We start from the raw sequence: 25,898 nt of genomic DNA on the forward strand, positions 1-25,898 counted from the left end.
AGGAAGGGGAATAACAATCGAAATGTAAATAAGAAATACTCAAGTTAATAAAGATTAAAAAATAAATAAATAAATTTAGTCTAAATTTTCTTTGATATTCAAAGACACACACACACACACACACACACACAATATAACCTTGCATGCTACCATGTATGCCCATGTATGCACATGTGAGTATAACAAACCTATAAATTAACAATTGATAGCACTATTTTTCTACATCCTACACTCACATACATTATATTCTTACTTAGAATGGATAGAATTCATCATATTCTTGGGTTTCACCATGTGACTTGCTTTCATCTAGAGCATGTCAACAGAAATGGTTTTTTGTTAAGGATGTTTATTAGGATGTTAGAGACCTTGACTATTTCACTGTAGTTTCTTGTGATTCTTCAAGAAAAGAACTTCTTCAGAGCCTACTGTCTCTTCATCTTTTGCCTCAGAACGCATACCTGCAGGGTAACAAATTCACTGCAGACACATCATGAATGGGAGTCAGTCAGTGAATGGGAATGGGAGCACCTGTAGGAGCCTGTGTTGGGCCAACAAACCTACAGTCAACCTCAAACTTAGGTAATAATGATGTCTGACTTGAGCTATTAAATTTTGGAGTGGTTTCTTAGCAATGTTTGACAAAATTCGGTGTACTCGAATATCAAGTTTCTTTTATGTATTTATCTCTCACACAATACATTTTAAGAACAGATTCTCCTCTCTCTACTCCTCTCAGGGTTCCCCCTTCCTCCTTCCTAGATTCACTCCAAGTCCCTTAAGAAAAGAGAATTCCTCCCAAGTATAGTAACTGAACACAGCATAGCAAGATGCAGTAGACCAGACACATACCCTCAAATCAGGACTGAGCAACGCAAACCAGTAGGAGGAAAAGTGTCCTCAGTGTGGGCAAAGAGTCTGACATGCCCCCACTCCCACTGTTAGGAGCCCCACAAAAATACCAAGCTGGCAACCATGACATCTATGCAGAAGACCTTACAAAGACCCATGCAGGCTCCAGAATTGCCACTTCAGTCTCTGTGAGCCTCTATATTCCCAGCTTAGTTAATTCTGTGGACCTTGGTCTCCTCGTGTCCCCAACCCCTCTGGCTTCTACAATTCATCTTCATCCTCTTCTGCAGGGTTCCTGGGGTTCCAAAAGGAGGGACCCACTGGAGATCTCCAATTTCGGACTCTATCTAATGTTTGACTTCTGCATCACTCCCAGCAGCTGCTGAAGGACGTCTCTCTGGGGGCTACTGGGCTAGGTACTGATCTAGAATATCATTGGGAATCATTTTATGGTATTTTTCCTATTCTAGGTCTCTAACGTAGTCACCTTCTTATCCATGTTGTTCAGGTTGAATTTGGTCACTTGTAACTTGTAACCACAATGCAGAATTTGAAAATAAATGACACATACTTTAGTTAGAATTGGAGTTTTAGACAATTAACTATTTTATTTTCATAGATACAGAATATAAATCCAACAGAGTTGTGATTGGGTTTTATAATGGATAATTTTTATCTTACTTATCTTTTTATGAAGGGCACTGTAATCTTGTGCTTCCCTGGCACAGTTGCAATGCACTCCAGTTTCTGCACCACCTTCATTCCCTGTGTTCTCACTACTTTGTTGATGACTTCATTATTAAGGCATGATAAAGTCTCTCCTTTTTATGTTTTTGCAACATGGTAACTTTTTTCTTCTGATACCTAGAATAAAAGAAACAAAATGTTCTTAGTGGGTTTTTAGTGAGAAGCAAGCAGAAGGTTGCTAGAGAACTAAGCTCATCCTGACTAGAACCCTTCATACTATAAGAAAGAGAACTAACAAAACCCAGAACATAGAGTCAGACTGCAAGCTAGCAGGATGAGACTTTCCCAGTCCTTTCAGAAATAGCAGCAAATGAAAAGAATGCAGTGCTCTAATGCGATGAAATAAGATTTGAATAAAGTAAATCAAAATATTTAATCTCTAATGGTAACAGTGCAGCATATGCAGTTTGATAATAGAACGTACTTAAGGCCAAATTGAGTTTATATTCGGAAATGATAAATATTTACCTAGAAGGAATCACACTAAATGAAGCAGAAATAAATGAGGTGGGGAGGGGACAAAAAGTGAAGCTAAAAGTATCACAAAATACTTTTACACTTGTGTATACAGCATTATTTAAAATAGCTAAGGACAGACACTAACTCGGTGTACAATGATGAAAGAATGAATCCAGGATATGTGCTATCTTCACAATGGAACTTTTCTTCAGCTACAAAGTTAAAAGTTAGGTTTTTCCCAAGTAAATATATGTATGCAACTAAAAATAATCCATTAAGCAAATTAGGCCAATCTCAAAAAATATTTTTCTCATTTTTGGTTCCTAGATATTTGGATAATTATATAAATTTATGCATATTAATTTATAATGTAAATGTACATTGTATGCATAATCTATTATATACATCATATATTTTAATGCATGTATGTATGTTCATATTACATCAGATGTATTTGGTCCTAAGGAAGGGACAGATCCTATAAGATCATATTTGATGAGTGATAGTGTTGATCCAATCCAGTTCTAGGTCTCAAGCAAAGCCTCCCAGTTTAAAAGAAAAGGAGAGAAGATATAGTTCATTTCATAATTTTCTTTTTGAAGCAAGAGTGACGTTATACAGGTCCTCTAAGACAGATTTGAAGAAGTCAGGAAGGAAATGTACAGAGAAAAATACATTCAACATTAAAGGTCATGCCAACATCCTAGAGAAACAGACTTAGCAAGTATTCAATAGACCCAGGCAAAAAATAGCCAAGTTGATGATACCTTCAAGCTCCAAGATTATCAGTCTACTTATTTGTTCAAAGGCAAATCCTCTAAGAATCCATTTGCAGTATACAGGATCTCTTTCAGTGATGAGAGGATCAGCATGTCCTTCACTGGGTCCAGCTGCCACTCTGAATCATAATTACTCACCACCAAGATGTCAGATAAGGCAAAACCAAAGAGTCTATGGAATACTCCCAGCTGAAATACAGAATTGGAAACCCAGAGCTGTGTAAAACTGAGGACCACAGTTTGATTCATGAGAGCACATATTAAACAGATAATTAGTGTTAAGGAAGGGACAGAAGACCCAGGGGCATATTGATCTACCATTCCAGCCAGATAAGCATGTTCCAAGTTCAGTGAGAGATGGGGTCTCAAAAAGTGAGGTAGATAGCAAGTAAGAAGACACCTAACATTGAATTAAGGCTTCCCCACACATATGCAATTATACACTTATAAGCATGAACACACATGCACCCCAACACAGACACGTACACACAACCTCTCAGGTGTCTTAACATAGTAAAAAACTCCAATGCCGATATAAAGTATAAGAGAAGTAATAAGAACTAAGAGCTGGATGATCATTTGTCTAAATTTTTAAAAATCAAAGGTCAGACTCTCTGCAGTACTTTCTTGAAGAATTGTATATCAAACTCCACTATCACTGATACCTTATTTAAATGCATTAATATACTCAATATGAATTAAAGACAAATGACATGCTACAAATTTGATGCAATCCCCATCAAAATTTCTGGGGATAGCACCATCCCAGATCTGAAGTTGTATTACCAAGCTACAGTAATAAAATCACCATGGTGTTGGCATAAAAACAGACACATCCATCAAGGGGATCACACTGGAGACCTAGACATACACCCACACATCTATGGAGGGCTGATTGTTGATTAAAAAGATCATAAATGCATACTGGAAAAAGATAGCATCTTCAACAAATGGGGCTAGTCAAACTAGGTGACTGCATGTAGAAGAATAAAAAATAGATCCATATTTATCACTCTGTACAAATTGAGTTTTTGTTCATCAATTTAAGACCAGATACACTGAATCTGATAGGAGTTGGGACCTACCCTTAAACTCATAGCACAAGAAAAGACCTTCTGAGCAGAATACATTAGCACAGACTCTTAGATCAACAACTAATAAATGGGACCTCATGAAATTAAAAAAGCTTTTGTATGACAAAGGACACCATCATTTGGGCAAACTAGCAACCTGCAGAATAGGAAAAAATCTTTTACAGTTATACATCCGATCAAGGGTTTATATCTAAAATATATTAAAAACAATAAAAAACAGAAACAAAAAAATCTAGGCATCAAAAAAACAATTGAAAATGGGGTACAGAATTAAACAAAGATTTCTCAATAGATGAAATGCAAGTGACTAGGAAGAGCTTCAAGAAATGTTCAACATCTCTAGCCATTAGGGAAAGAGACAACAAGACTACTTTGGAACTTCAACTTATCCCAGTTATAACGACAAAGAGCAGAGAGCTTATGCTGGCAAGGATGTGGGGAAAGGGATCACTTATTCATTGGTGGTAGGGGAACAGATTGGTACCACCACTATGGAAATTAGTGTGGTTGTTCCTCAGGAAGCTGGAAGTGGACCTCCCTCAAATTCCCATCTATACCACTCTCAGGCAAATATCCAAAGGATTCCACCATTCTACTAGAGATATTCTCTTATCCATGTACATTGCTACTCTACTCATAATAACCAGAAATTAGAAACAGCCTATGTGCTCATCACATGATGAATGTATAATTAAAATATAGTATATGTATACAATGGAAAATTATTCAGCTGTTAAGAAAATGAAGTTATGAAATCCACAGCTAAATAGATAGAGCTAGAAAAAATCATGTAATCCAGTAATCCAGTAATCCAGATCCTAAAAGACAAATATTGTATGTTTTCTCTTGTATGTGCATGTTCACTTTAAGGTCTGATGTGTGTGCTATGCTCTGAATAACCACAGAGATTAGGTACCTAGTAAAGGATTAAAATATAGAGGGGAGAATCTACCAAGGAATTAGAAATCTAGTATAGTCATGGAGGGAAAGTAGAATAGGTAGGTTAAATAGGGAGGGAGATGGGAGAAAAGGGAAAAGGAGGGACTATGAAGAAGGACAACTTAAAGGCAAACTGAAAATCAATATGGAAAGATTTAGATATCTTAGACCTAATAAGATAAAAATTAGTAGGTATAGGATTCCTAAAGTATATACACAATATAAAAGGAATCTAAATGGAGTCTAAATAACAGTGGAGACAATGCCCGGACTAGACATCTTATGCCAGGTTAAACATCCCATGCCAGAAATCAGTTATATCTTTTTGGGTCATTGGCCAGTAGAGTTCCATTCCCTGCCCCTAAAAGTCACAGGCAATTGCCGAGCAATTAGTTTTTCTCCACAACTTGCTGGTAATGCCTTATTGATTAAGATACCTACTTATATCATAGAACACAGAGAAGTTGACTGGTGCCTATCTAAAAGTTTCATACCTACAGACTAGCATTCATGGTGTTAGAAGGTATTCTGTATACAACTGGAGTAGAAAAACAGTCATCTAATCTTCTAGCTACAATCCTCGTGACCTTCCTGCAAGATATATAGGTGCAATAGTGGCACAAATGCTATGGGCGTAACCACCGACTTTTGATTTGGATTTATGGCGCACTCTGTGAGAAGGAAATCATCCCTGGCTCTACTAAAGTGACCAAGAACCTGAGACTAGATAGGTCATGGGCCTAGAGGAAAATCTCCTACTATCGTGTTAAAGGAACAAAGCAATAAAATGACTCATAATGATGTTCTATTAGACCTGTAGAGCAGTGCCTTACCCAACCCACATCAGAGAAGCTTCTTGTTAAGGCAGAAGAGAATTGACACAGAGAAGCAAAACTGTACAACGGACAGAGAATGAGAGACTTTAGAGCACTCAGCCCTAATCGAGATGTCTTCATCAGACTTCTCCCCTCAAGATTCAGGGATCAATCTACACAGAAGAGGAGACAGCAAGATTGTAAGAGATAGAAGGGATAGATGACTGACTGCAGTAACGCAGTGTCTTCTAGACACAACATGACATTGACACACACATTAACTCACAGAGAATATGGCAAAGTGCATAAGGTCTACACAGATTCCATCCAGAGAGGATGCTAGCACTGAGAGAGGGAAGTAAAAATATGATCCAGTGCCTAATTAAGAAGCTGTCTGGAACTGATGGCCACTGGCAAAAATACTCCAATGGAGTGTCACTGGGTTTATCAACCTTACTCCAGGGTGGGCCCATGCCCAGAAACAGCTGGTCCAACACAAAATAAACTTCATTGTCTTATATTTTGTTCATCTGTTTGTTTGGGTCTTGTTTCATTTCTTGCGTTGGCTATTTTGTCTTCTTGATCTTTTACTTGCTTGTTTTTTTATTTTTGCTTTGTGGAGTTTTTAATGTATTGTCATCATCGGTATTTGCTATGTTTGGTTTGTTTTTTTGTAATTCCTTATTTTATTTTTTTGACTGAGAAAGAACATAAGGCTGGGTGAGTATGGAGGTAGGGAGTTAACTAGGATGAGCTGGAGGAAGAGAAAGCATAATCGAGATATATTGTACGGGAAAATGAGAACTCTCACAAAAAGAAATGAAATGGAAAGGGAAGCAAAACTAGAGACAAAGAGGAAGGTAAAGAAGGGGAGGGAGAGAGAAGGAATGGAAAAGATAAAAAGATAAAAGAAAGGAGTGGGATTCCTTTGGAGCATGAGTAAGGAAGCATTGCCAAGAGACAAAGGAGAACAACAGAGTAAGGCCAGTAACCGGAGGACCAGTCACGAGTGCTGGTGTAGGAGTGAACAGGCGTCTTGGCAGGAGCAGGGAACATGAGGTCAGCTGGCCCTAAACAGTGTCTGCACTTGTGTAGAGTACTGAAGCAGGAACATGAGGAAGACAGCAATTAAAATCAAACAGACAAAATAAATGATGTCTCCCGATCTACAACTGAAGCAATTTTAAAATACGTGGGCTAATGTCTAGAAATTTCAATTTCCTTTCCAAGGCATGTCCAGGAAAAACCAATTTCATTAGACCAGTTTAATGTTTAATTCTTGCATAGATTAGCTCTTCCTGAACATAGATCACCTAGGCTCCCAATACAGCATTGTCATTTCTTAGCACTATTGATAAACATTGCCGAAGCCTTGCTTCTAATTAATATTGTCTCCTCATGTGTCACACAGTGCAATTTGCATCTCCTAGGTACTATGACTCAATAAGAATAAGCCACCACAGACAATAGTGGTGCATAAGTGTGGCCTATCATGGCATGCACACAACTTGTGCTCCAACCTCTGCAACATTTGGCCTCCAGTCTATTCTACAGAATTTACAGAAATCTTAAGGTTAAATACATGGCAAGTCTCCAATGTCTATGATACTCTAAGATATAAAATGATAAAATTAAGTGTCATCACTACTGGCTTCTGCCTTTCTGTATATTTCAAATATCTAGCTGTTCATTACATTGAGGACCCCATACATCTCAGACATGTTACCTTTTCACCCTTTGATACCTTAATTTATATTTCCCTTGCCCAAATGGCTTTCTCTTTTTGTCTTTTCTCTTACTAAAATGCTTAGACACTATCTCTCAGTGTCACCTTGCAATGAAAATCAACCCCTGTGTCTTTTTTTTCTCCTTCCAACCATCAGGACACATTATCTTCATAATAGCCTATGTAATGTTTATCATATGTAATCATGTCATATTCCTTTGTGTGTTTTTCTTTACCCTCAACTCTGACTATAAAATTATAAGATTTTTAGTACAGTAGTTGTATTCATTATCTGTATATCAGTTTAGAGGCTATAATATTGGTTTGATCATAAATAAATCAGTGAAAATTTATTGAATTAAATTAAGTTGCAGCAAATGTAATTCAACATTAAATTCAGCACAAAAATAAGTTTATGATTATTTAATATTTTAAGCCTGGGAAGTGTGTCCTAACTATTCCAGCAATTATTTTAATTCTTCCCCAGTTTAGTATATTTATTGTTCTTTATATGAGGTTGAATATGATGTACATAGACATTCAGAGAACTGTTTATATATTACCTTGACCTTCACAGGACTACAGCTGTATATGTCTAGCAGATCTCCTTTTGTAATCCAAGTCAGGCTATCCACGTGTGTAAGCAAAGCCAAATGCAAAATGCCTGCATTGAAGAGATATATATAATTTATGCTTACAGACATCAACAACATTTTTAAGTTAGTAAGTTGTCAGTTTTGCTGCTAGAAAGTAATGGAACAACTTTAGATTTAGGGAGTTTTCTTCCTCCAGTGCCCCTCCCACCTCATATAGACCCATGCCATACTCTGGAGTTTCTTCTGCATGGAATGTCCCCTTCATTCCAAGCTAAGAAACTTCACTAGAGACCACTTTTTGGAAAAACCAAAATTTACCCCATATTATTGTCAATCTCTATTCAATCCTAAATGTATTGTCTAATAGGGACTGGGGGAAAAAAACACAGAATATGGGAGAAGACACTCCAAAAGAGAGAGGAAACCATCATTTCTCATGAATATGCTACTCCTGTTTCATGGTGTTGACAAAAAAAATTCCCTGACCAAGTTTTTAAACCTTTTAATTTCAGTGAGCAGGTAAGTCAATCCTTCCTTGATTCAAATTTGTGATGAATTCTTTTCCAACTCTGATCGATAAAACCAAGAAAAACCAGAGTTGGAACCAGAAGTACCACCTTGTGTTCCCTTCTGCCTTCCCGATGCCTTTCTCTACTAGATATTTTATATGCTGACTTTATTCTAAACTATTGCTTTCTATTTTCTAATCCTTTAAAGTCCAATAGAAAAGATATAACACCTAGCCAAAAACTACATGACAAAATATGAAGGTAGTGTGTGAATGGGTGTGGTGGTGCTATTCTTCACCTTTTGTAATATTTACGGTCAAAATATTCAGAGGGGTGTCCTAGCATTACATCATTTTAAGGTGTTAAGGGAAATTGAGTTTAGGTCCCATGTGCATGACCATACAGCTGTTGAGAACTCACCTGGATGTAACCATGGTGATGAGCCAAAAAAAAAAAAAGCTCACATTTGTAAAGTCCAGTCAGTTACCTTCAGTAGCAAAATGAAATAACACTTACCATGCTTTCTCAAGTCTCTTCGAATTTGCTTGATCTTTGCCACTAGCTCACAAGAGAGCTGGTTAAAAGAATTGATATCAAACACAAACACCACACAATGAATTCTGTCCTTCAGCAGTGGGTCATGGATATAGTTTGGATGGTTTGGTGTGATTGGTTTCCTGAAATCGAACTGTAAAGTATATAAGAAGATGGAAGTCAGAGTGTGTTTGTTATGAATGATGCTCCAGTCCTAAGCGCTTGGACCAAATGCACAGAATCCTGATATTAAGAGGCTAAGCATAAGGTGGAGAAGAAATTGCACAAGTAGGTAGTGGTTCTTTCACAGAGCCTGATAAAGCACCTCTGATCAAGGGATATATAATCTAGGAGCTGTAATGCACTAAGGTTCTCAAGAAATAAATAAGACTGTGGCAGGAAGTACTTTAAATAAAAGGAAACCATGTGTATGAAAACAGAAGTCGGAACATTCAGAGAGAAGTTGGAATCATCTCACAGTGCATTAAGAGGAAGAACATTCCATAATGCAAAAATGTCATGAGTCTTGAGCTAACAATTGCTCTCCCTGGGTGTGTCTCACAGAGATGATGGCAAAAGACAACACAGTATCCACATGGCATCTTGACTATGGGCCGGTTCACATAACAAAGGCACAGTGTATCAGTAAGCTGCAGGACACTACCGTTTCTCTAGAATTCGAGGACATACAAAGATGTGTGTATTTTCTTTGATGTTGCAAAGGGGGGAAAAGTCATAAATTTGTTATGATTTCTTAAAGGAAAAACAAAAGGATTTGTTTGGATAAACAGAGAAAGCAGATCAATTCATTAATTGATAAATCCATAAATCAAATTAAACATGGTACTTAGATGGAATAAGTGCAAAGTTAAATTGTTTCTGGCTGACTGCAAAACACAGCATAATTAGTATGGATGTCCCATCCTTATGTGCTATGAAAGTCTTCTAGGATTGTTACATTATATCCAGATTTGATTGTTACTTTAGTAAATAATATTAAATATGATTAGGTACTAATAGTGGAGTCTGTCCTAAAGTTACTGTGTAAGATGAAGAAATTAGTTGATACAATATTCTATCAACTCTACTGTTTGAGAATAAGAAGTCTCAAATTAAAAGGAAGTCAGTAAAATATAATTAGAAAAATTAAATTAAAATTCTCAGTTCAGGATTTTAATACATATTTGTGAATTTATAACATATCTTATCAGAAAAAAATTTGTTTCCCTGAAAATTGTAAGATAAAAATGACCATCAAAATAGAAACAGCTTTCCTAATGCTGTAAGCCAAGTCTTCGTGAAGGAGAGACTGAAGAACACAGGAAGAGCAAGAGCAACCGACCAGACCCCCAGAGCTCCCAGGGACTAAACCACCAACCAAAGAGTACACAGGGAGGGACCCATGGCTCCAATCACATATGTAGCAGAGGATGGCATTGTTGGGCATCAATGGGAGAAGTCCTTGGTCCTGTGAAGCTAGATGTCCCAGTGAAGAGGAATGTCAGGGTGGGGAGGTGTGAGGGAGTGGGTGAGGGGTTGGGGAGCACCCTCACAGAAGTAGGGGGAGGAGGATGGGATAGTGGGTTTCTGGAGCCAGGAAAGGGGATAACATTTAAAATGTAAATAAATAAATAAATAAATAAATAAATAAATAAATAGGCAAGTTGCAGTAGTGGAGCCAGGAAAGGGGATAACATTTAAAATGTAAATAAATAAATAAATAAATAAATAAATAAATAAATAAATAGGCAAGTTGCAGTACTAGTGAGGTGGCTCAGCAGGTGGAATTGTTTGCCTGGGTTCAATCGCCAGAAACAACAGGGCAGAAGGAGAGAACCAACCCTCACCAACTTGTCCTCTGATCTTTCCATTTACATGTGAGTGCATATGTGCACACGTGTACACACACACACACACACACACACACACACACATTCTTATATAGTCAAATTGCAAGGAAAAGCATGGTTTAATAATATTTAATAAAGCAAAAGTACTCTTGCTATGGTTATTATAGCCATGTACAAAAAAGGCTATATATAATATGCATTTCTATGTATTATAAAAATAATACCCAACTATACCTAAACTGTTATGTGTGGAGGAAACTTGCTCATTAAGGTCACAGTCTACCAGGACCAGATAGATCCTCTGAGCTCAGTAAAAAATGTATGATTCCTTTTACCACATAGGTTTTTCTGACCTTGACCTAGGGATCATGACTCCCCCTACCCTCTATCTCAGCAAGGTTGATTAGTCCTTGACAGACCTCAACTTTCCCCAACCCCCCTTAAACAGAACCCACCCAGCAAGTACCTGGGATTCCTGGAATGCCTCTCCCTACAAATGAGGCGTCTGCAGTTCTTTAAACTCGAGCCAATGATTTTCATTTACCCTGGAAACTACTTCCCACTCTCCAAAGTTTGTGAAAAGCTCTTTTCCACCCTGAATAAAGTGTATGCATACAGGCCCACCCCAGTAAATATATACACTCAGGCTGTTTCATTGGAGACCATCAGAGTAGGCCTTTGTCTTAAAGAGCTGTTCCACTCTGCTGTGCACCAGCAACTGGACACCTGAGAGGGAGGAAGCAGAGGACCCAGAACCACAACTGGTTCCCAAAACTCATACCACAGCTGGTGCTCAGCATGGGGCACAGTCAGGTGACACATACCATAGCTAGGGTTTCTCTGATTTGTTTCAAAATGATACAGGGGGAGAGAAGATGCGAAATACAGATTAAATAAGATCACGCATGGCTTACAAATTCTGAAGCTCATTACGAGTACCTAGGAATTCATTAATCTATTTTGTCTACTTTTATATAAAATTTAAGTGTTCATAATTAAAAAAACAGTCTTTAAACATACATGTCTACATGCCATCTCTATACTAAGAGATAAAAGAAACTTCCAAGATCAAAAAGTTAATACAGTCCTTCTGAGTAATGCACAGAATTAAATTAAGCCATGAAGTATTAGTAAAATTCCCCGCAAAACAACAATAAATCAATCACAAGAAAGTTTGCTCTCAAGACTATGTATAAAAACTGTCAAGAAAAGCAAGAGAGTTGGATATGATAGAGTATGTCGAGAAATAACGTATCCACGCAGTAATAAAAAGATTAAACAATGTGTAATTAAGACGATATCATAAAGGAATAAATAAACATGCCCATAGAAAAAAACCCAAAGAGTGCAAAATGTGACTCTCCTAAATTTTAATCATCCTGCACAGAGGATTGCAAAGACATCAGTGAAAGATTCAGCCACAGTGAGCTGCTCGCTTGGTTCAAGAGTAAGGATTACTTTGTTATCTAAATGTTCGTGGAGACGACTAGAAACTTAAGGCACACTAGGGACTAAAACAGCTCTGTGACCTTCCCCTCCATCTTCCCCTCCTGTGGTCAGCACAGGCTGAGAAGTATTAAAGATGAAGGACACACCCCTACTTAGGCGAGGTTGCTAGAAATTTACTAACATTTTGGGTGACGTTAAAACAAAAATCAATTTCTCACATAGATTCTAAAATCAAGGCGCCAGGAAAGTTTCTGTCTCCTGAGAGTCGTTCGGAGGTTCATCTTTAGCCTGTACCTTCACGTGGCAAAAGAAAAAGGATCAGTTGAGAAGAGCACCAATTCTATCCTTCAGGGCTCCATCCATAAGACATGACTATTCCCCAAAGCCTCTACCTACTGATGCCATCAAATTGATGTCTGAGGCTTCATCATGTGAAATCTTATGGCAAAAACCACTCAGGCCCTAATGCCTGTGCTGGCTAGGTTTATGCTAACAACACAGGCTACCGTCATGAGAGTGGAGGGGACCTCCATTGAGAAAATGCCGCCGTAAGATCTGGCTATAGGCGAGCCTGCATTGGGCATTTCTTAGTGATTGACATGGGGAGGGCTGTTAGCATTCTGTCTAAGCTCTACCCCACAGTTACCTGGCAACAGCCAGGTAGGCCTGACTCACTATAAAAGGGGCTGCCTGCCTCCTCCTCTCTCTCTTGCTCTCTTGCTTTTGCTCTTGCCTTCCTGCTCCTGCTCTGTCCCCCCATTCTCCTGCACCCCCCACCTCTCCACCTGTTCATGGCCAGCCTCTACTTCTCTACTTCTCTTTTCTTCTCTTCTCTTCCCCTCCACCTCTCTGCCTTTCCCTGCCTCTACTTCCCTCTTAACTCCCCTCCCCATGCTCTGAATAAACTCCATTTTATACTATCCCATCATGTATCTTGTCCCTTTGGGGGAAGGGATGCCTCAGCATGGACCCACTGGGCACCCTCTTCCCCTATACCTGACCACACCTCCATAGAACATATACCCCCTCTCTTTATCTTTTTCATAAACACATAAGAGGGCCCAGCCCATTATAGATGGTCCTGTCCCTGTGATGTTGGCCCTAGGTTCTATAAGAAAGTAGGCTGAGCAAGTCATGAGGAGCAAGCCACTAAGCAGCGTCTCTCCATGGCCTCTGCGTCAGCTCCTGAATCCAGGCCCCTGTCCTGCTTGAGTTTTGTCCTGAATTCTTTTGATGATGAACTGCAGTGTGGAAGTATAAACTGAATAAATCCTTTCCGTCCCAACTTGCTTTTTGGTCTTGGCATTCTGTTACAGTGATAGTGAACTTACTCACACAGTGTTCCATACTGCAGTGATCAAAAAGGGAAACTTCTGAAATTAATAACCTCATGAAAACTCTCACATTCCTAAGTTTCTGCCTTCAAATTTCCTGCTGGTAAAAATGAAGTTATATATGTAATTCATACAGATGCATGTCTATTTCACACACACACACACAAAGAAAAACCACTTGACGGCTGTTATAATAGGTATAAGAGAAGAATCCTTTAGATATTTAAAATTCTTGGCAAATTTTCTATTGAAAAGGAACAAAGGAAATTGAACAAGTGCAGTTTAACGTGCTCAGGTGGCAATGTTAGGCCAGAGTATGAGGTGGATGGTGGGCAATGCAAACATTTTAAAGCTAAATTCATCTTTTAAAAAATCAGTCAGATTTTACCTGGTATCTGTCAGGAGTGTGGCCCTTTAAGATGTGGCATATATCATCTGTGTGCAAGCCTCCATTCTCACTCAGCCCCAGTGAGTCACACAGAACAAATGGCAGGGGGCCACTGTCATTCTTGGACATGATGGAATATGTCCTATACTAAAAAGTGGAGGATAACCAAGTGAGCATTTCTTTTTGCTATAAATTTAAATAAAGTCTACATAAGATTGACTGGCAAAAGAGTTCCCAACACAGTTACCTTGAACCCAAGAAGCCTAGGTGGGCTAAATCATGCATACCTTGTCAGATATTCCATTTCTATCACAGCCCACCAAGGCCTGGTGTGTGATGCTGCCCTTGAACACAGACTTTACTGAGTTGACAAAGCTAGACTTCCCAGCTCCAATAGGACCCAACAGCAGAATTCGTGTTTGGTGAACCAGGTCTCCATACGGCTTGTAGTTTCTCAGGGCATCTAGTAAGTTACTGCATAACCTGTTAAAACGTCACAAACGTTAAGAACTGACTGGTCAGCTCACATGATCTCACCATACACCTTCTAATAAGTCACTTCTCTTCATTACAGCATTTCTAATTAGCAGTTTGCCTTCTTCCATGTGCACACAAGCCCATGAAATATGGTGGTTTAAATGAGAGTGTCCCTCATAGGCTCATGGAGCTAGGCACTCTTGTCTTCAGCTGGTGTTGGTATTTGGAAAGATTTTTACAGAGCCCTGAGGAGGTAAAATTTTGCCAGAAGAAAACATCAGTGAAGGCCATCTTTGCACGCTTGACACCTCATCCACTTCCTGTCTTTTCTCTCTGTGTTTCCTGTATGTAGATGAAAGTATGAGCAGCCATTTTCCTTGGGCCAATGCTTTCTGTGACTGTTGCCATATCTTCCCTACTGCGACAGTCTCTATCCCTAGGCAAAATAAACCCTTCCTTAAGTTGCTTTTGGCTGTGGTATTTTGTTATAACAACTGAAAGACAGCTAATGCATGCCCCTTTAAGTCATATTGTGAAAGAAATCCAAACCATGCTGATCAGTCATGAGACTGTTCCCTTATATTACTACCCCTTGTAAATCAGAAATAGATATCAGTCATGCCAGATGTGAAGATTAATAATGATAAACTTTAAAAGTCATTAAATAATATATATTTGAAGTTTATAGGCCTGGGCCATTTCTAACATGTTCTCGCTAATAGATGTTCTCAGCCTGGTAATAATTCTCAGCACATTCTAAAGTAAAAACCTTACTATGAAAACTCTAAAAAGCACAGACACACAGGCAACATTATTTTCTGTCAAGTAAAACCCATTAAAAATAGTCCCCTCCCACTGACACTGACTGCTCTTTTAACATTACTAGGATCAATTTGTTTAGCAATTATAGACATGGGTTTTGGCTATTCATTGATGGTTTATATATTAACTGTAGTAAATTCTGCCATTACTTTTGGTAACATACATTGTCATAATAAAAGGTAATAGAGTAATAAAATGTTAAAAACTGAAAGAAACACCAACCCACCCACAAAACTTTCAACCCAAAATTTCTTCTGTCTACAAGAAATGTAGGGGTTGGGGAACGGAACAAAGACAGAGGGAATGGCCGAGAACAAATTGGCCCAAATAGAGACCCATCCCATAGACAAACACCAATCCCTGACACTATTAATGATACTCCATTATGATTGTTATGGTTGTCTTCTGAGAGGCTCAATCCAGCAACTTACTGAAGCAGATGCAGAGACCTCACAGCTGAATAGTGGATGAAGTTTACAAACTCTTATGAAGGAGTTGAAGGAAGCATTGAGGGCCCCAGAGAGGATGGGAACTCCACAGGAAGAGAACAGAGTCAACCAATCCGAAACTTTCCGGACTCTCAGAGACTGAACCACTAACCAGGGAGCATGCATGGTCTAGACCTAGGCCTCCCCAGCCACATGCAGCAGATGCACAGCTTGGTCATCATGTGGGTATCAAATACCTGGAGCATGGACAATGCCTAGAGCTATTGATTATCTACAGAATATGTTCTCCTAGTTGGGCAGCCAGTCTGGCCTCAGTGGGAGAGAATGCTCCTAGCTCTACAAAGACTTGATGTGCTAGGGTGGGGAACACAGAGGGGCCCTCCACCCTCTCAGAAGAGAAGGGGGGTGGGAAGAAGAACTGTGGGAGGGGAGACAGCGATCAGGACATAAAGTGAATAATTAATATGTATTTTTAAAATTGACTTACCCAACAATGCCTCGTGTTTTTCTTTCATCCAATAACTCTAAGGAAAACAGCGAATAATATAGATTATATAGGTTATCAATTCTTAAACTGGCTGGTCAAATAAAATGTGAACAAGCTCACTAGGGGCAAAGCTATCAGTAATATTTTCATAGGAAAGAAAGAGCGAGGGGAGAAAACTCTGGATGAGCCTCATCCACATTGCATCATTTGGAGACAGAGGAACTTGGGAGGACCCTGTAGATGAGCTTTCCCAGTCGCTCCCCACTCTTTCAGTTTCGCCCTCCCAGGAATTTGGATTGGAATTGGGAGTGTCTTCTGAATCAGAGAAGCAGAAACAAACCAAGGTAAGAATGACGTCAATTGATATTTCCCCAAATATAGTATTAGGTTTGAAAGATGCAGTTGCAGAGACGCATAAAAATAATTTTTAAAATATGTACAATTTTTTTTTTGTCCAAGACAGCTATCAATAGGAACTTCTATTCAATTGATGTGTTCCTGGAAGAGAGGACAAAAGGAGATAAAAAAAAAAAAAGAATGTCTAGTCACTCCAAGAAACCATTGGTTTAGCAATGCCATTGAATCTCTAAATAACTCTCACTATGGACCGTATGCAGAACCAAGCAAATACCATTAAATTAGCAAAACTATACATTATAAAGATTTCTTTCAATAACTAAAGTATAATTAAGTTTGAAATAAAGACAACGTAAAAAAAATAAAAGCGAACTTCTGAGTTTATAGAAAGTACTCTCTGAAATAGCACCTGTGTCTGAGAGGAAAGGAAAAACTGCGGTTATGCTCCATCAACTGTGTGAACGCCTTGCCACAACTCCGTGATAAAACAGGGCTTTGTCATGATAGGAGATAAGGAATGTTTGAAAACAGAAACAAAAGCTGTAGGACCTCTTAAGAACATAAAAGAGTCAGTCAGTATTGGAACACACCTTTAATGCCTGCACTTCAGAGGCAGAGGCAGGAGGATCTCTGTGAGTTCCAGGCTAGCCTGGTCTACAAAGCAAGCTCCAGGCAGACAGGGATACATGGAGAAACTGTCTCAAAAGAAATGGAAAGCAGCAACAACCAAAACAGGAGTAAGTAATAAAACTATGAATATAAATCATAAAACCTTAGACAGGGACAAATTAATGATGCAGTTGATTCTTTTAAACTGAAATGAACTGATAACCTCCTGGCCTAATTAAGGAAAGCCAACTCTATGTGATGACAGTATTATGAGGAATCTAACACAGCCAAACTCACAAAAACCAACTAGTGACTACAGGCAAAAGGAGAGGGGAGTCACAGTGAAGGCTGCAAATGTCATCGCTAGGACAACGAAGTCCGAGAGAGTTGATGCATAGTTAAGTATCCTCATTTCATGATAGAATCTTAGCGATTTCTGGCCAGGTCATCTCTGTGGGTCATCTCTCCAGATCTGAGAGCCTGAATTCAAGCATGTCCTTCCCTCAGACATATGTCATCTAACATTGCCATATGTCACCAAAATCATCTAACATGACACATGTCACATGGCACATGTCACATGGCACATGGCACATGGCACATGGCACATGTCACCAAACAGGTAGGTTTATCTGAGCAAACTTACCGTCACATCGAAAAGCTTCACATTCCTGAATAAATGTGTCCCCACTGAGAGCAGGCAGTCGGAGCACTTTACGGATTTCTGAACTTATAGTCACAGTTTTTTTATCTAACAGTATAAAGAAATCAGAAGTTTCTTCATAACGGAACAATGAAAGTGGCAAACATGGTCCTAGTGCACATAGTGACAATCCAGTCTCTTGGATTGTAAAAAGCATGGTGGAAACTTTATTTTCCTGAAAGCCCTCTTGCAGGTACACACCAATAACATACTTCTCACTATAAACCACTACCATGGTAGGACCTTGATCCTGACATTTCCAGAGCAAATTCTCCCTAGCAAACTCCTGCACACTGGCCTTGTAAAGAAGACAAAACTTTTTCTCTCCAAAGTAATTCCGCAGGTACTTTTCTTGCTCCCAGGTCAAACGGGTTCTCATGGCCATACTCGAGTCCAGTGAGAGAGCCAACACGGTTCTCTTGAAATTCTGAAACCTAAAAAGATGTACACGAAGTGCTCTTATTGTCTCATGGCTTGCAGGAAGTTACTGAGCAGGAGGTGAGCCTGGAACAAGAAAATCACTACCGAGATGTCTGTTCAAATAATCGCTTTCAAATCTTTAAATACTCACTTTTGTCTTCAAGCAACTAAGTAGGAAGCTACAGTACCTGTCTGGGCGAAGATTCTGCCCCAAGGCTGCTACTGAGGGCAGCTTCCGTCTCAGTGGCCAAGCCTGCAGAAAATGAAAAGAGAAACTTTTCCACTGCTTGCAGCTTCCTGCCTGGGAAATGAAACTGAAACTCAGTTTGCCTCGTCATCCTGGCAGGGGACCAACTTCAGTAGGCTTTGAAACAGCAAAGCCAGTCCAACAGTGTGTCGGAAATGTTAGTAAGCGTGGGTTCTCACACCGGACTGAGGTTTACTTTTTTTTTTTTTAAGGTAAATTCAACAAGTCTCTGTAAATGGAAATGCAAAGCAAAATTAACTATCTATTGTATCTCTAAAATGCATCATAAAATCACCCAACTTCTCTTAGTCTCTGCTATCGTTTTATTCCAAACTAGCATGCATCCCTCCATAGGCTGCTACAGCAAGCACAAGCACCTTTCTGTAGCATCTGGTTACAAGAAGAATGTCACTTTTACTCCACCAAATTTGAAGGGAAACAAAGGGTAGTCCACACTGGACGCTATAGACAATATACTCAACAAGAAGTATACGGAGAGGAATGGGGAGTGTCCTGCAGGACAGCAGGTTTGAAAATCAATGGTCTTCACTTAAAAATAGGAATGCTGGAGACTCAGAGTAGCAAAAGCAAAGAAGTTTATTTTCTGACCTTGGAAAGTCAGATTCAACTCCGGGAAAAATCAAAAATGGAATTTGGTGCAGAACACTGTTTTTATTCTCCCAACTGCATTTCCCAACCCGGAATGTCTCATTGACTGAATTCTTCAGGAAGAAGTCCTCCCACTCATCTAGCATAGTCCTTACCCCAAACTCCCATCCCCCTGAGGCTCAAGATCCCCCAACCTATCCTGATATGTTGGCTCAACTATATATTTCACCCCTAGGATAAACTGAAATTTTCCTGGGCAAGCAGACCCCAGAGAGTGGCTAGAGTAGGCAGGAGTCCAGGGCCTCCTGCTTATCTATGAGTCCTTGGGGAGTTTTAAATGTAGCTCTCACTTATAATGAACTGTAATGTTTGACTTCATACACAGGTCAGTGAAGGAGATGAATGGAACAGTTGCAGGATGTCAAAGGCAAACAGAAAGTGAACAGATTCAGGGAGGGGTCTTCAAGTGTCAAAGAACAGCAAAAGAAGTAACTAGTGGGGTGGATGAGTGCTAGCTAGGGTAGGAGTAGGGGTAGAGCAAAGAATTGTTTTTACTTGAGCGTGGGATACGTGGAGAGACTATTGTTTATCGACATGAGAATATTGGAAGAGTTCTTGGGGAAGACCCTTGCCTTCTTGGGATCTGTAAGCAAACACATAAGTGGCTGCTGTGTGAGGTCAGAGATTACTATGGAATGAGGGTAACCTGAGAGTTGTCAGCATGCACATAAAGATACATAAACTGAAGGGCAAATTTCTATATGGAAGTGAAATTCTACAGAGCGAAACTCGTTCCTCCCTCCCACTTTCGAAGTTATAAATGTTCAAAGGATTTACCCAAAAGAGCTGGTACTAAGAAAACTAGTGGGAAGCCAGAATTGTGAATTAACTCAGGAGCGAGGTAAGAAAGGAAAAAATGCTCACCTGGTCAAACAGTGTTCTTCCCTTCAGAGCCTCCTCCATTGAGCACACGGAGAAGGAAGCTCCTTCTGGGGAGCTGTGAATTTGAGCATCATGGCCTGTGTAGCTGAGAGAAGAGAGCATTATAGGTAGATAGTCTTGTCTCTCTACAGGGGAAGAGTTGGAAGGTGCTAGCTGTTTAAACTCTGCTACAACAGAGGGATAAAACTGAAGATATGCTATCTTCATGAGGTTGAACAGAAGTATGGAGTATGAGATCTACTGCTAACAAGCAATCTCACGAAGGCTTCCTACGACAGCTATAATGAATTGCTCAGAGGGAGCAATTCAGACATGTTCTCATATGCAGCATGGACAGCCTTGTACCAAGTTGTTCAACCCTCTAAAAGTATGGGCTCTTGGTTCCCTCAGCACCCTTCTAGGGATGCGAGCAACAAGGAAGGCTTTGTAGTTCATCCTAGCAGAGAATCATGGTCCCCAGGTGATAGAACTGTTCTGGAGAGCCAGTTTTAAAGCTTGACAAGGTGGAAACTATCTAAAGAAAGTAAGTCTCTGGATCTGGGATGGGCAGAGGTAGGCATTCATGGTTCAGATCAACCCTGATAGATACCTACCTGAGCTTTCTGCTTTCTGCCAAAATGTAATGAGTCCCAGCCATAGTCTCCACAGATAAGAGCTCTACTATACTTTCTCCAACATGAACCATACCCTCTAAAAGTGTAAGTAAAAATCCTTTCCTCTCTTACCTGCTACGTATCAGGTATCCGGTCTCCACAATGAGGAAATTGACTAATTAACATCTCCATTTCTGAGAACTTCTTCAAAAATCTTATATTTACTAACAGAAATTAACCTGTGTATGGCAGGTATATGTTTGTTCAATAATGTACCTAGAAATCTTATATTTTGAAAAATGTCAGTCAAACTGAAGTAAATAACATTTCTCTCTTCACCAAATGCATAATACTACGAGGGGAAAATGGAAAATCTTTGCATTTGTTGGTGGTTTCTTGCTTCTCATGAATAATTTTCTAGGGGGCTGTAATCCTGGGCAATCATATGAGGAACATTATGTAGACTGAGTAGGTCGTATCTAGGGGGGGAGAGAGAGAGAGAGAGAGAGAGAGAGAGAGAGAATCTGTGTCTGTGTGTATGCATATTAGATCAATTAAAAAAGAAGATATTGCATTTGAAAAAGAGTAAAGACCTAAATGGGATGATTTGGAGTGAGGAAAAGGAAGGAAGAAATGCTGCAACTAAGTTACAATCTCAAAGAAAAATGAGAAAAAAAAATGGCCGTCAATATCACCCTTGGCCATCGGCTTCCAAGCCCATTGTTTCCTGATATTAAAGAATAGGTGTCATGCACCACAGGAAGGTGAGTCTCAGAAAGCAGTTAATGGCAGACTTACAGGTGAGAACTTAAGGGATAGGAAGAAAGGCTGGCTCTTGGGATAGAGTGCTTTCAAGGGTCCTTTCCAGAGGTTAACTAGGCTGTACTCAGTTGAGGCATGGTCCAGTTGTCCTACACATGAGTTGTTGTGTGTCTCCCCATAGCCACAACTGGACTGGAGTCTCCATCACCCTCAATTTATATTGTTCATGAAGCCATGATAACTAAGTTCCTATGTAAAGGAAGAAGAAATAATGTTGAACATTTCTTTAGGTGCTTCTCAGTCATTCAGTATTCCTCAGTTGAGAATTCTTTGTTTAGTTCTGTACCCCATTATTAATAAGGTTATTTGGCTCTCTGGAGTATAACTTCATAAGTTCATTGCACATATTGGATATTAGTCCTCTATCAGATGTAGGATTGATAAAGATCTTTTCCTAATCTGTTGGTTGGCATTTTGTCCTAATGACAGAATCCTTTGCCTTACAGAAGCTTTGCAGTTTTATGAGGTCCGATTTGTCACTTTTTGATCTTAGAGCATAAGCCATTGGTGTTTTGTTCAGGAAATTTTCCCCAGTGCCCATGTGTTCCAGGCTCTTCCCCACTTATTTTCTATTACATTGAGTGTATCTGGTTTTATGGGGAGTTCATTTATCCACTCGGACTTAAGCTTTGTACAAGGTAATAAGAATGGATTGATTTGTATTCTTCTACATGCTGACCTCCAGTTGAACCAGCACCATTTGTTGAAAATGCTATCTTTTTTTCACCAGATGGTTTTACCTCCTTTGTCAAAGATCTAGTGTCCATAAGTGCATGAGTTCATTTCTGGGTATTCAGTTCTATTCCATTGATCGGCCTGTCTCTGGACAAATTCCATGAAGACTTTTATCACTATGGCTCTGTAATACTGCTTAAGGTCAGGGATGGTGATTCACCCAGAAGTTCTTTTATTGTTGAGGATAATTTTCCCTATCCTGGACTTTTTGTTATTCCAAATGAATTTGCAAATTGCTCTTTCTAACTCTGTGAATAATGGAGTTGGAATTTTGATGGGGATTGCATTGAATCTGTAGTTTGCTTTTGGCAAAATGGCCATTTTTACTCTATTAATCCTGCTAATCCATGAGCATGGGAGGTCTTTCCATCTTCTGAGATCTTCTTCAATTTCTTTCTTCGGAGACTTAAAATTCTTGTCATACAGATCTTTCACTTGCTTGGTTAGAGTTACACCAAGGTATTTTATGTTATTTGTGACTATTGTGAAGGGTGTCTTTTCCCTAATTTCTTTCTCAGCCTATTTATCCTTTGAGTAGAGGAAAGTTATTGATTTGTTTGAGTTAATTTTATACCCCGACACTTTGCTGAAGTTGTTTATCAGGCTTAGTAGTTCTCTGGTGGAACTTTTGGGGTCACTTAAGTATACTATCATATCATCTGCAAATAGTGATATTTTGACTTCTTCCTTTCCAATTTGTATCCCTTTGACCTCCCTTTGTTGTCTGATTGCCTGGGCTAGGACTTCAAGTACTATGTTGAATAAGTAGGGGGAGAGTGGACAGCCTTGTCTAGTTTCTGATTTCAGTGGGGTTGCTTCAAGTTTCTCTTGATTTGGTTTCATGGTGGCTACTTGTTTGCTGTATATTGCTTTTACTATGTTTAGGTATGGGTGGGCCTTGAATTCCTGGTCTTTCCAAGACTTTTATCATGAAGAGATGTTGAATTTTGTCAAATGCTTTCTCTGCATCTAAAGAGATGATCATGTGTTTTTTTTTTCCCTTTGAGTTTGTTTACTTAGTGGATTACATTGATGTATTTCTATATATTGAATCATCCCTTCACTTGATCATGATGGATGATGATTGTGATGTGTTCTTGGATTTTGTTTGCAAGAATTTTATTGAAATTTTTTGTCAATATTCATAGGGAAATTAGTCTGAAGGTCTCCTTTTTGTTGGATCTTTGTGTGGTTTTGGTATAAGCATAATTGTGGTTGCATAGAAGGAATTTGGTAGTGCTCCTTCTGTTTCTATTTTGTAGAATAGTTTGGACAGTATTGGTATGAGGTCTTCTATGAAGGTCTGATAAAATTCTGCACTGAACCCAACTGGTCCTTGGCTTCTTTTTTGTTGGAGACTTTTAATGACTGCTTCTATTTCTTTAGGAGTTATGGAACTGTTTAGATGATTTATCTGATCCTGATTTAACTTTGGTACTTGGTATCTGTCTAGAAAATTGTTCATTTCTTCCAGATTTTCCAGTTTTGTTGAGTATAGGCTTTTGTAGTAGGATCTGATGACTTTTTGACTTTCCTCAGATTTTTTTTTGACCAATTATGGTCAATTTTGTAGAAGGTACCATGAGATGCTGAGAAGAAGATATATTCTTTTGTTTTAGTATGAAATGTTCTGTAAATATCTGTTATATCCATTTAGTTCATAAATTCTGTTAGTTTCTCTATGTCTCTGTTTAATTTCTGTTTCCTTGATCTGTCTGTTCATGAGAGTGGAGTGTTGAAATTTCCCACTATTATTGCAGTGTGTGCTTTGAGTTTTAGTAAGTTTTCTTTTATGAATGTAGGTTCCCTTGCATTTGAAGCACAGATATTCAGAATTGAGAGTTCATCTTGGTGCATTTTTCCCTTGATGAATATGAAGTGTCCTTCCTTATCTTTTCTGATAACTTTTGGTTGAAAGTTGATTTTATTCGATATTAGAATGGCTACTCCAGCTTGTTTCTTGGAACTATTTGCTTGGAAAATTGTTTTCCAGCCTTTTAGTCTGAGGTAGTATCTGTCTTTGTCACTGAGGTGTGTTTCCTGTATGCAGCAAAATGATGGGTACTTTATGTATCCAGTCTGTTAGTCTATGTCTTTTTATTGGGGAATTGAGTCCATTGATATTAAGAAATATTAAGAAATAGTGATTGTTGTTTCCTGTCATTTTTGTTGTTAGAGGTGGAATTCTGTCTGTGTGTCTCTCTTCTTTTGGTTCTGTTGCAAGGAAATTACTTTCTTGCTTTTTCTAAGGTGTAGTTTCCCTCCTTGTGTTGGAGTTTTCCATCTATTATCCTTTGTAGGACTGGATTTGTAGAAAGATATTGTGTAAACTTGGTTTTGTCATGGAATATTTTGGTTTCTCCATCTATGTTGATTGAGAGTTTTGCTAGATATAGTAGCCTGGACTGGAATTTCTGTTCTCTTAGGGACTGCATTCTTTTCTTGAACCTGGAGAAGATATAAATGTTCCATATAAGTTTAAATTATTGATAAATCCCACCCTGATTTGAAGTCCCCAATTTGGATCTGTTGCTTTTTCTTGTCTGAATTGCTAATCCTGTGTATCAGTAATATTTTACTTCTGTATATAGAGAGATGTATTTCAATTGGTCAAACTCTGAGCCTCATCTAACTCTCAAGACAGGAGTATGCCTTTCTGTTATATAATCTATAGATCACAGACAGGTCATGTAAGATCACTGTGAGATCTTTGATCAGCATAGCTCTCAAGTAATGATGTCAGCATCAGACTGCAGTGATCCTAACAGACTGAGGGTTATCAGCTTATCTCTGAAACATGTAGAGCCAACTTGGCACCAAAAGCAGCTTTTCCTTATAACAAATCCTAGGCCCACCTTCTACTAATGAATCAAACAACATGTGACAATCTGTTAGACTCCCCTTTTTGTTTTTTAAAGAAAACATGGTATTATACACTCTGGCACACAAACTCTCAGTATCATGTGGGAGATATTAGATGAGTTTGCACAAGGTCACATACTTCTTAAACCGTCACTTTCTAATGTAAAAGTCTCCCTTACTCACCACTTGCCACAAGGGCTTTAGCACCAACACTCCAGAGTCCCCACACTTTCCTTTGCCCTCTATAGATGCTGTTAGGAGGGCCTGAATTCTGCAGATCCAGTGCTAGTGTGCACAGCCGCTGCGGAGTTCTTGGCTTCCACAGACATTTTGTGCAAACCCTGTGATGAACATGTAAATTAATTTGCATGAAAAGGAATAGAATTTCTGGCTCATAATAAGAATATATATTCACCTGACATTGACATGGCCCACCTGCTCAAAATAATCACACACATTTATACTTTGAGAGCAAGAGCCTGCTAGGTTCTACCCAAAGCTTGGCTGGCCTTTCTGACATCTGAATGATCATCATTGTTGACTTTTTCAGTTAGGGGGCAAGTCATGGGTTTCATGTTGAAATTTTGATAATATGCTCCATTATGCTTAATATTTATCCACTTGCCAATAGTCCTTCTATCTGTCTGTCTGTCTGTCTGTCTGTCTGTCTGTCTGTCTCTCTCTCTCTCTCTC

The 25,898-nt window shown here is 39.0% G+C and overlaps 1 protein-coding gene across 4 annotated transcripts; it reads right to left on the reverse strand.

The window, feature by feature from the left end:
* Positions 1–1,434: 1,434 nt before the first annotated feature.
* On the reverse strand, positions 1,435–18,689 carry Ifi44 (interferon induced protein 44). 4 transcript variants are annotated; one of them, XM_032898252.1, is made up of 9 exons: positions 18,584–18,689; positions 17,919–18,479; positions 16,307–16,343; positions 14,359–14,554; positions 14,072–14,218; positions 9,033–9,204; positions 7,975–8,075; positions 2,826–3,026; positions 1,435–1,716 (listed from the first exon to the last, which is right to left on the reverse strand). In XM_032898252.1, exons 2-8 carry the CDS (start codon positions 18,358–18,360, stop codon positions 2,853–2,855), a joined length of 1,269 nt encoding a protein of 422 aa, XP_032754143.1. In that variant the 5' UTR covers positions 18,361–18,479; positions 18,584–18,689; the 3' UTR covers positions 1,435–1,716; positions 2,826–2,852. The 4 variants fall into 4 exon arrangements, with proteins under 4 accessions (XP_032754143.1, XP_032754144.1, XP_032754145.1 ...); XM_032898253.1 differs by having other exon boundaries at positions 17,919–18,409; positions 18,584–18,683; XM_032898254.1 differs by lacking the exon at positions 2,826–3,026.
* Between the last annotated feature and the right edge of the window lie 7,209 nt (positions 18,690–25,898).

This window comes from Rattus rattus, chromosome 3, assembly GCF_011064425.1.
Source record: "Rattus rattus isolate New Zealand chromosome 3, Rrattus_CSIRO_v1, whole genome shotgun sequence".
In the NCBI taxonomy this organism is placed as follows: domain Eukaryota; kingdom Metazoa; phylum Chordata; class Mammalia; order Rodentia; family Muridae; genus Rattus; species Rattus rattus.

Excerpts from the sequence above, each read along its gene's own strand:
- Ifi44 (XM_032898252.1), bottom strand. The coding sequence starts at position 18,360 with ATGGCCATGAGAACCCGTTTGACCTGGGAGCAAGAAAAGTACCTGCGG. Across the intron at positions 14,555-16,306 it reads AAAACACGAGGCATTGTTGG|GTTATGCAGTAACTTACTAG; the intron begins GTAAGTCAATTT and ends ACGTTTTAACAG. Across the intron at positions 3,027-7,974 it reads GTAGTCCTGTGAAGGTCAAG|CTGGGAGTATTCCATAGACT; the intron begins GTAATATATAAA and ends TCTGTATTTCAG.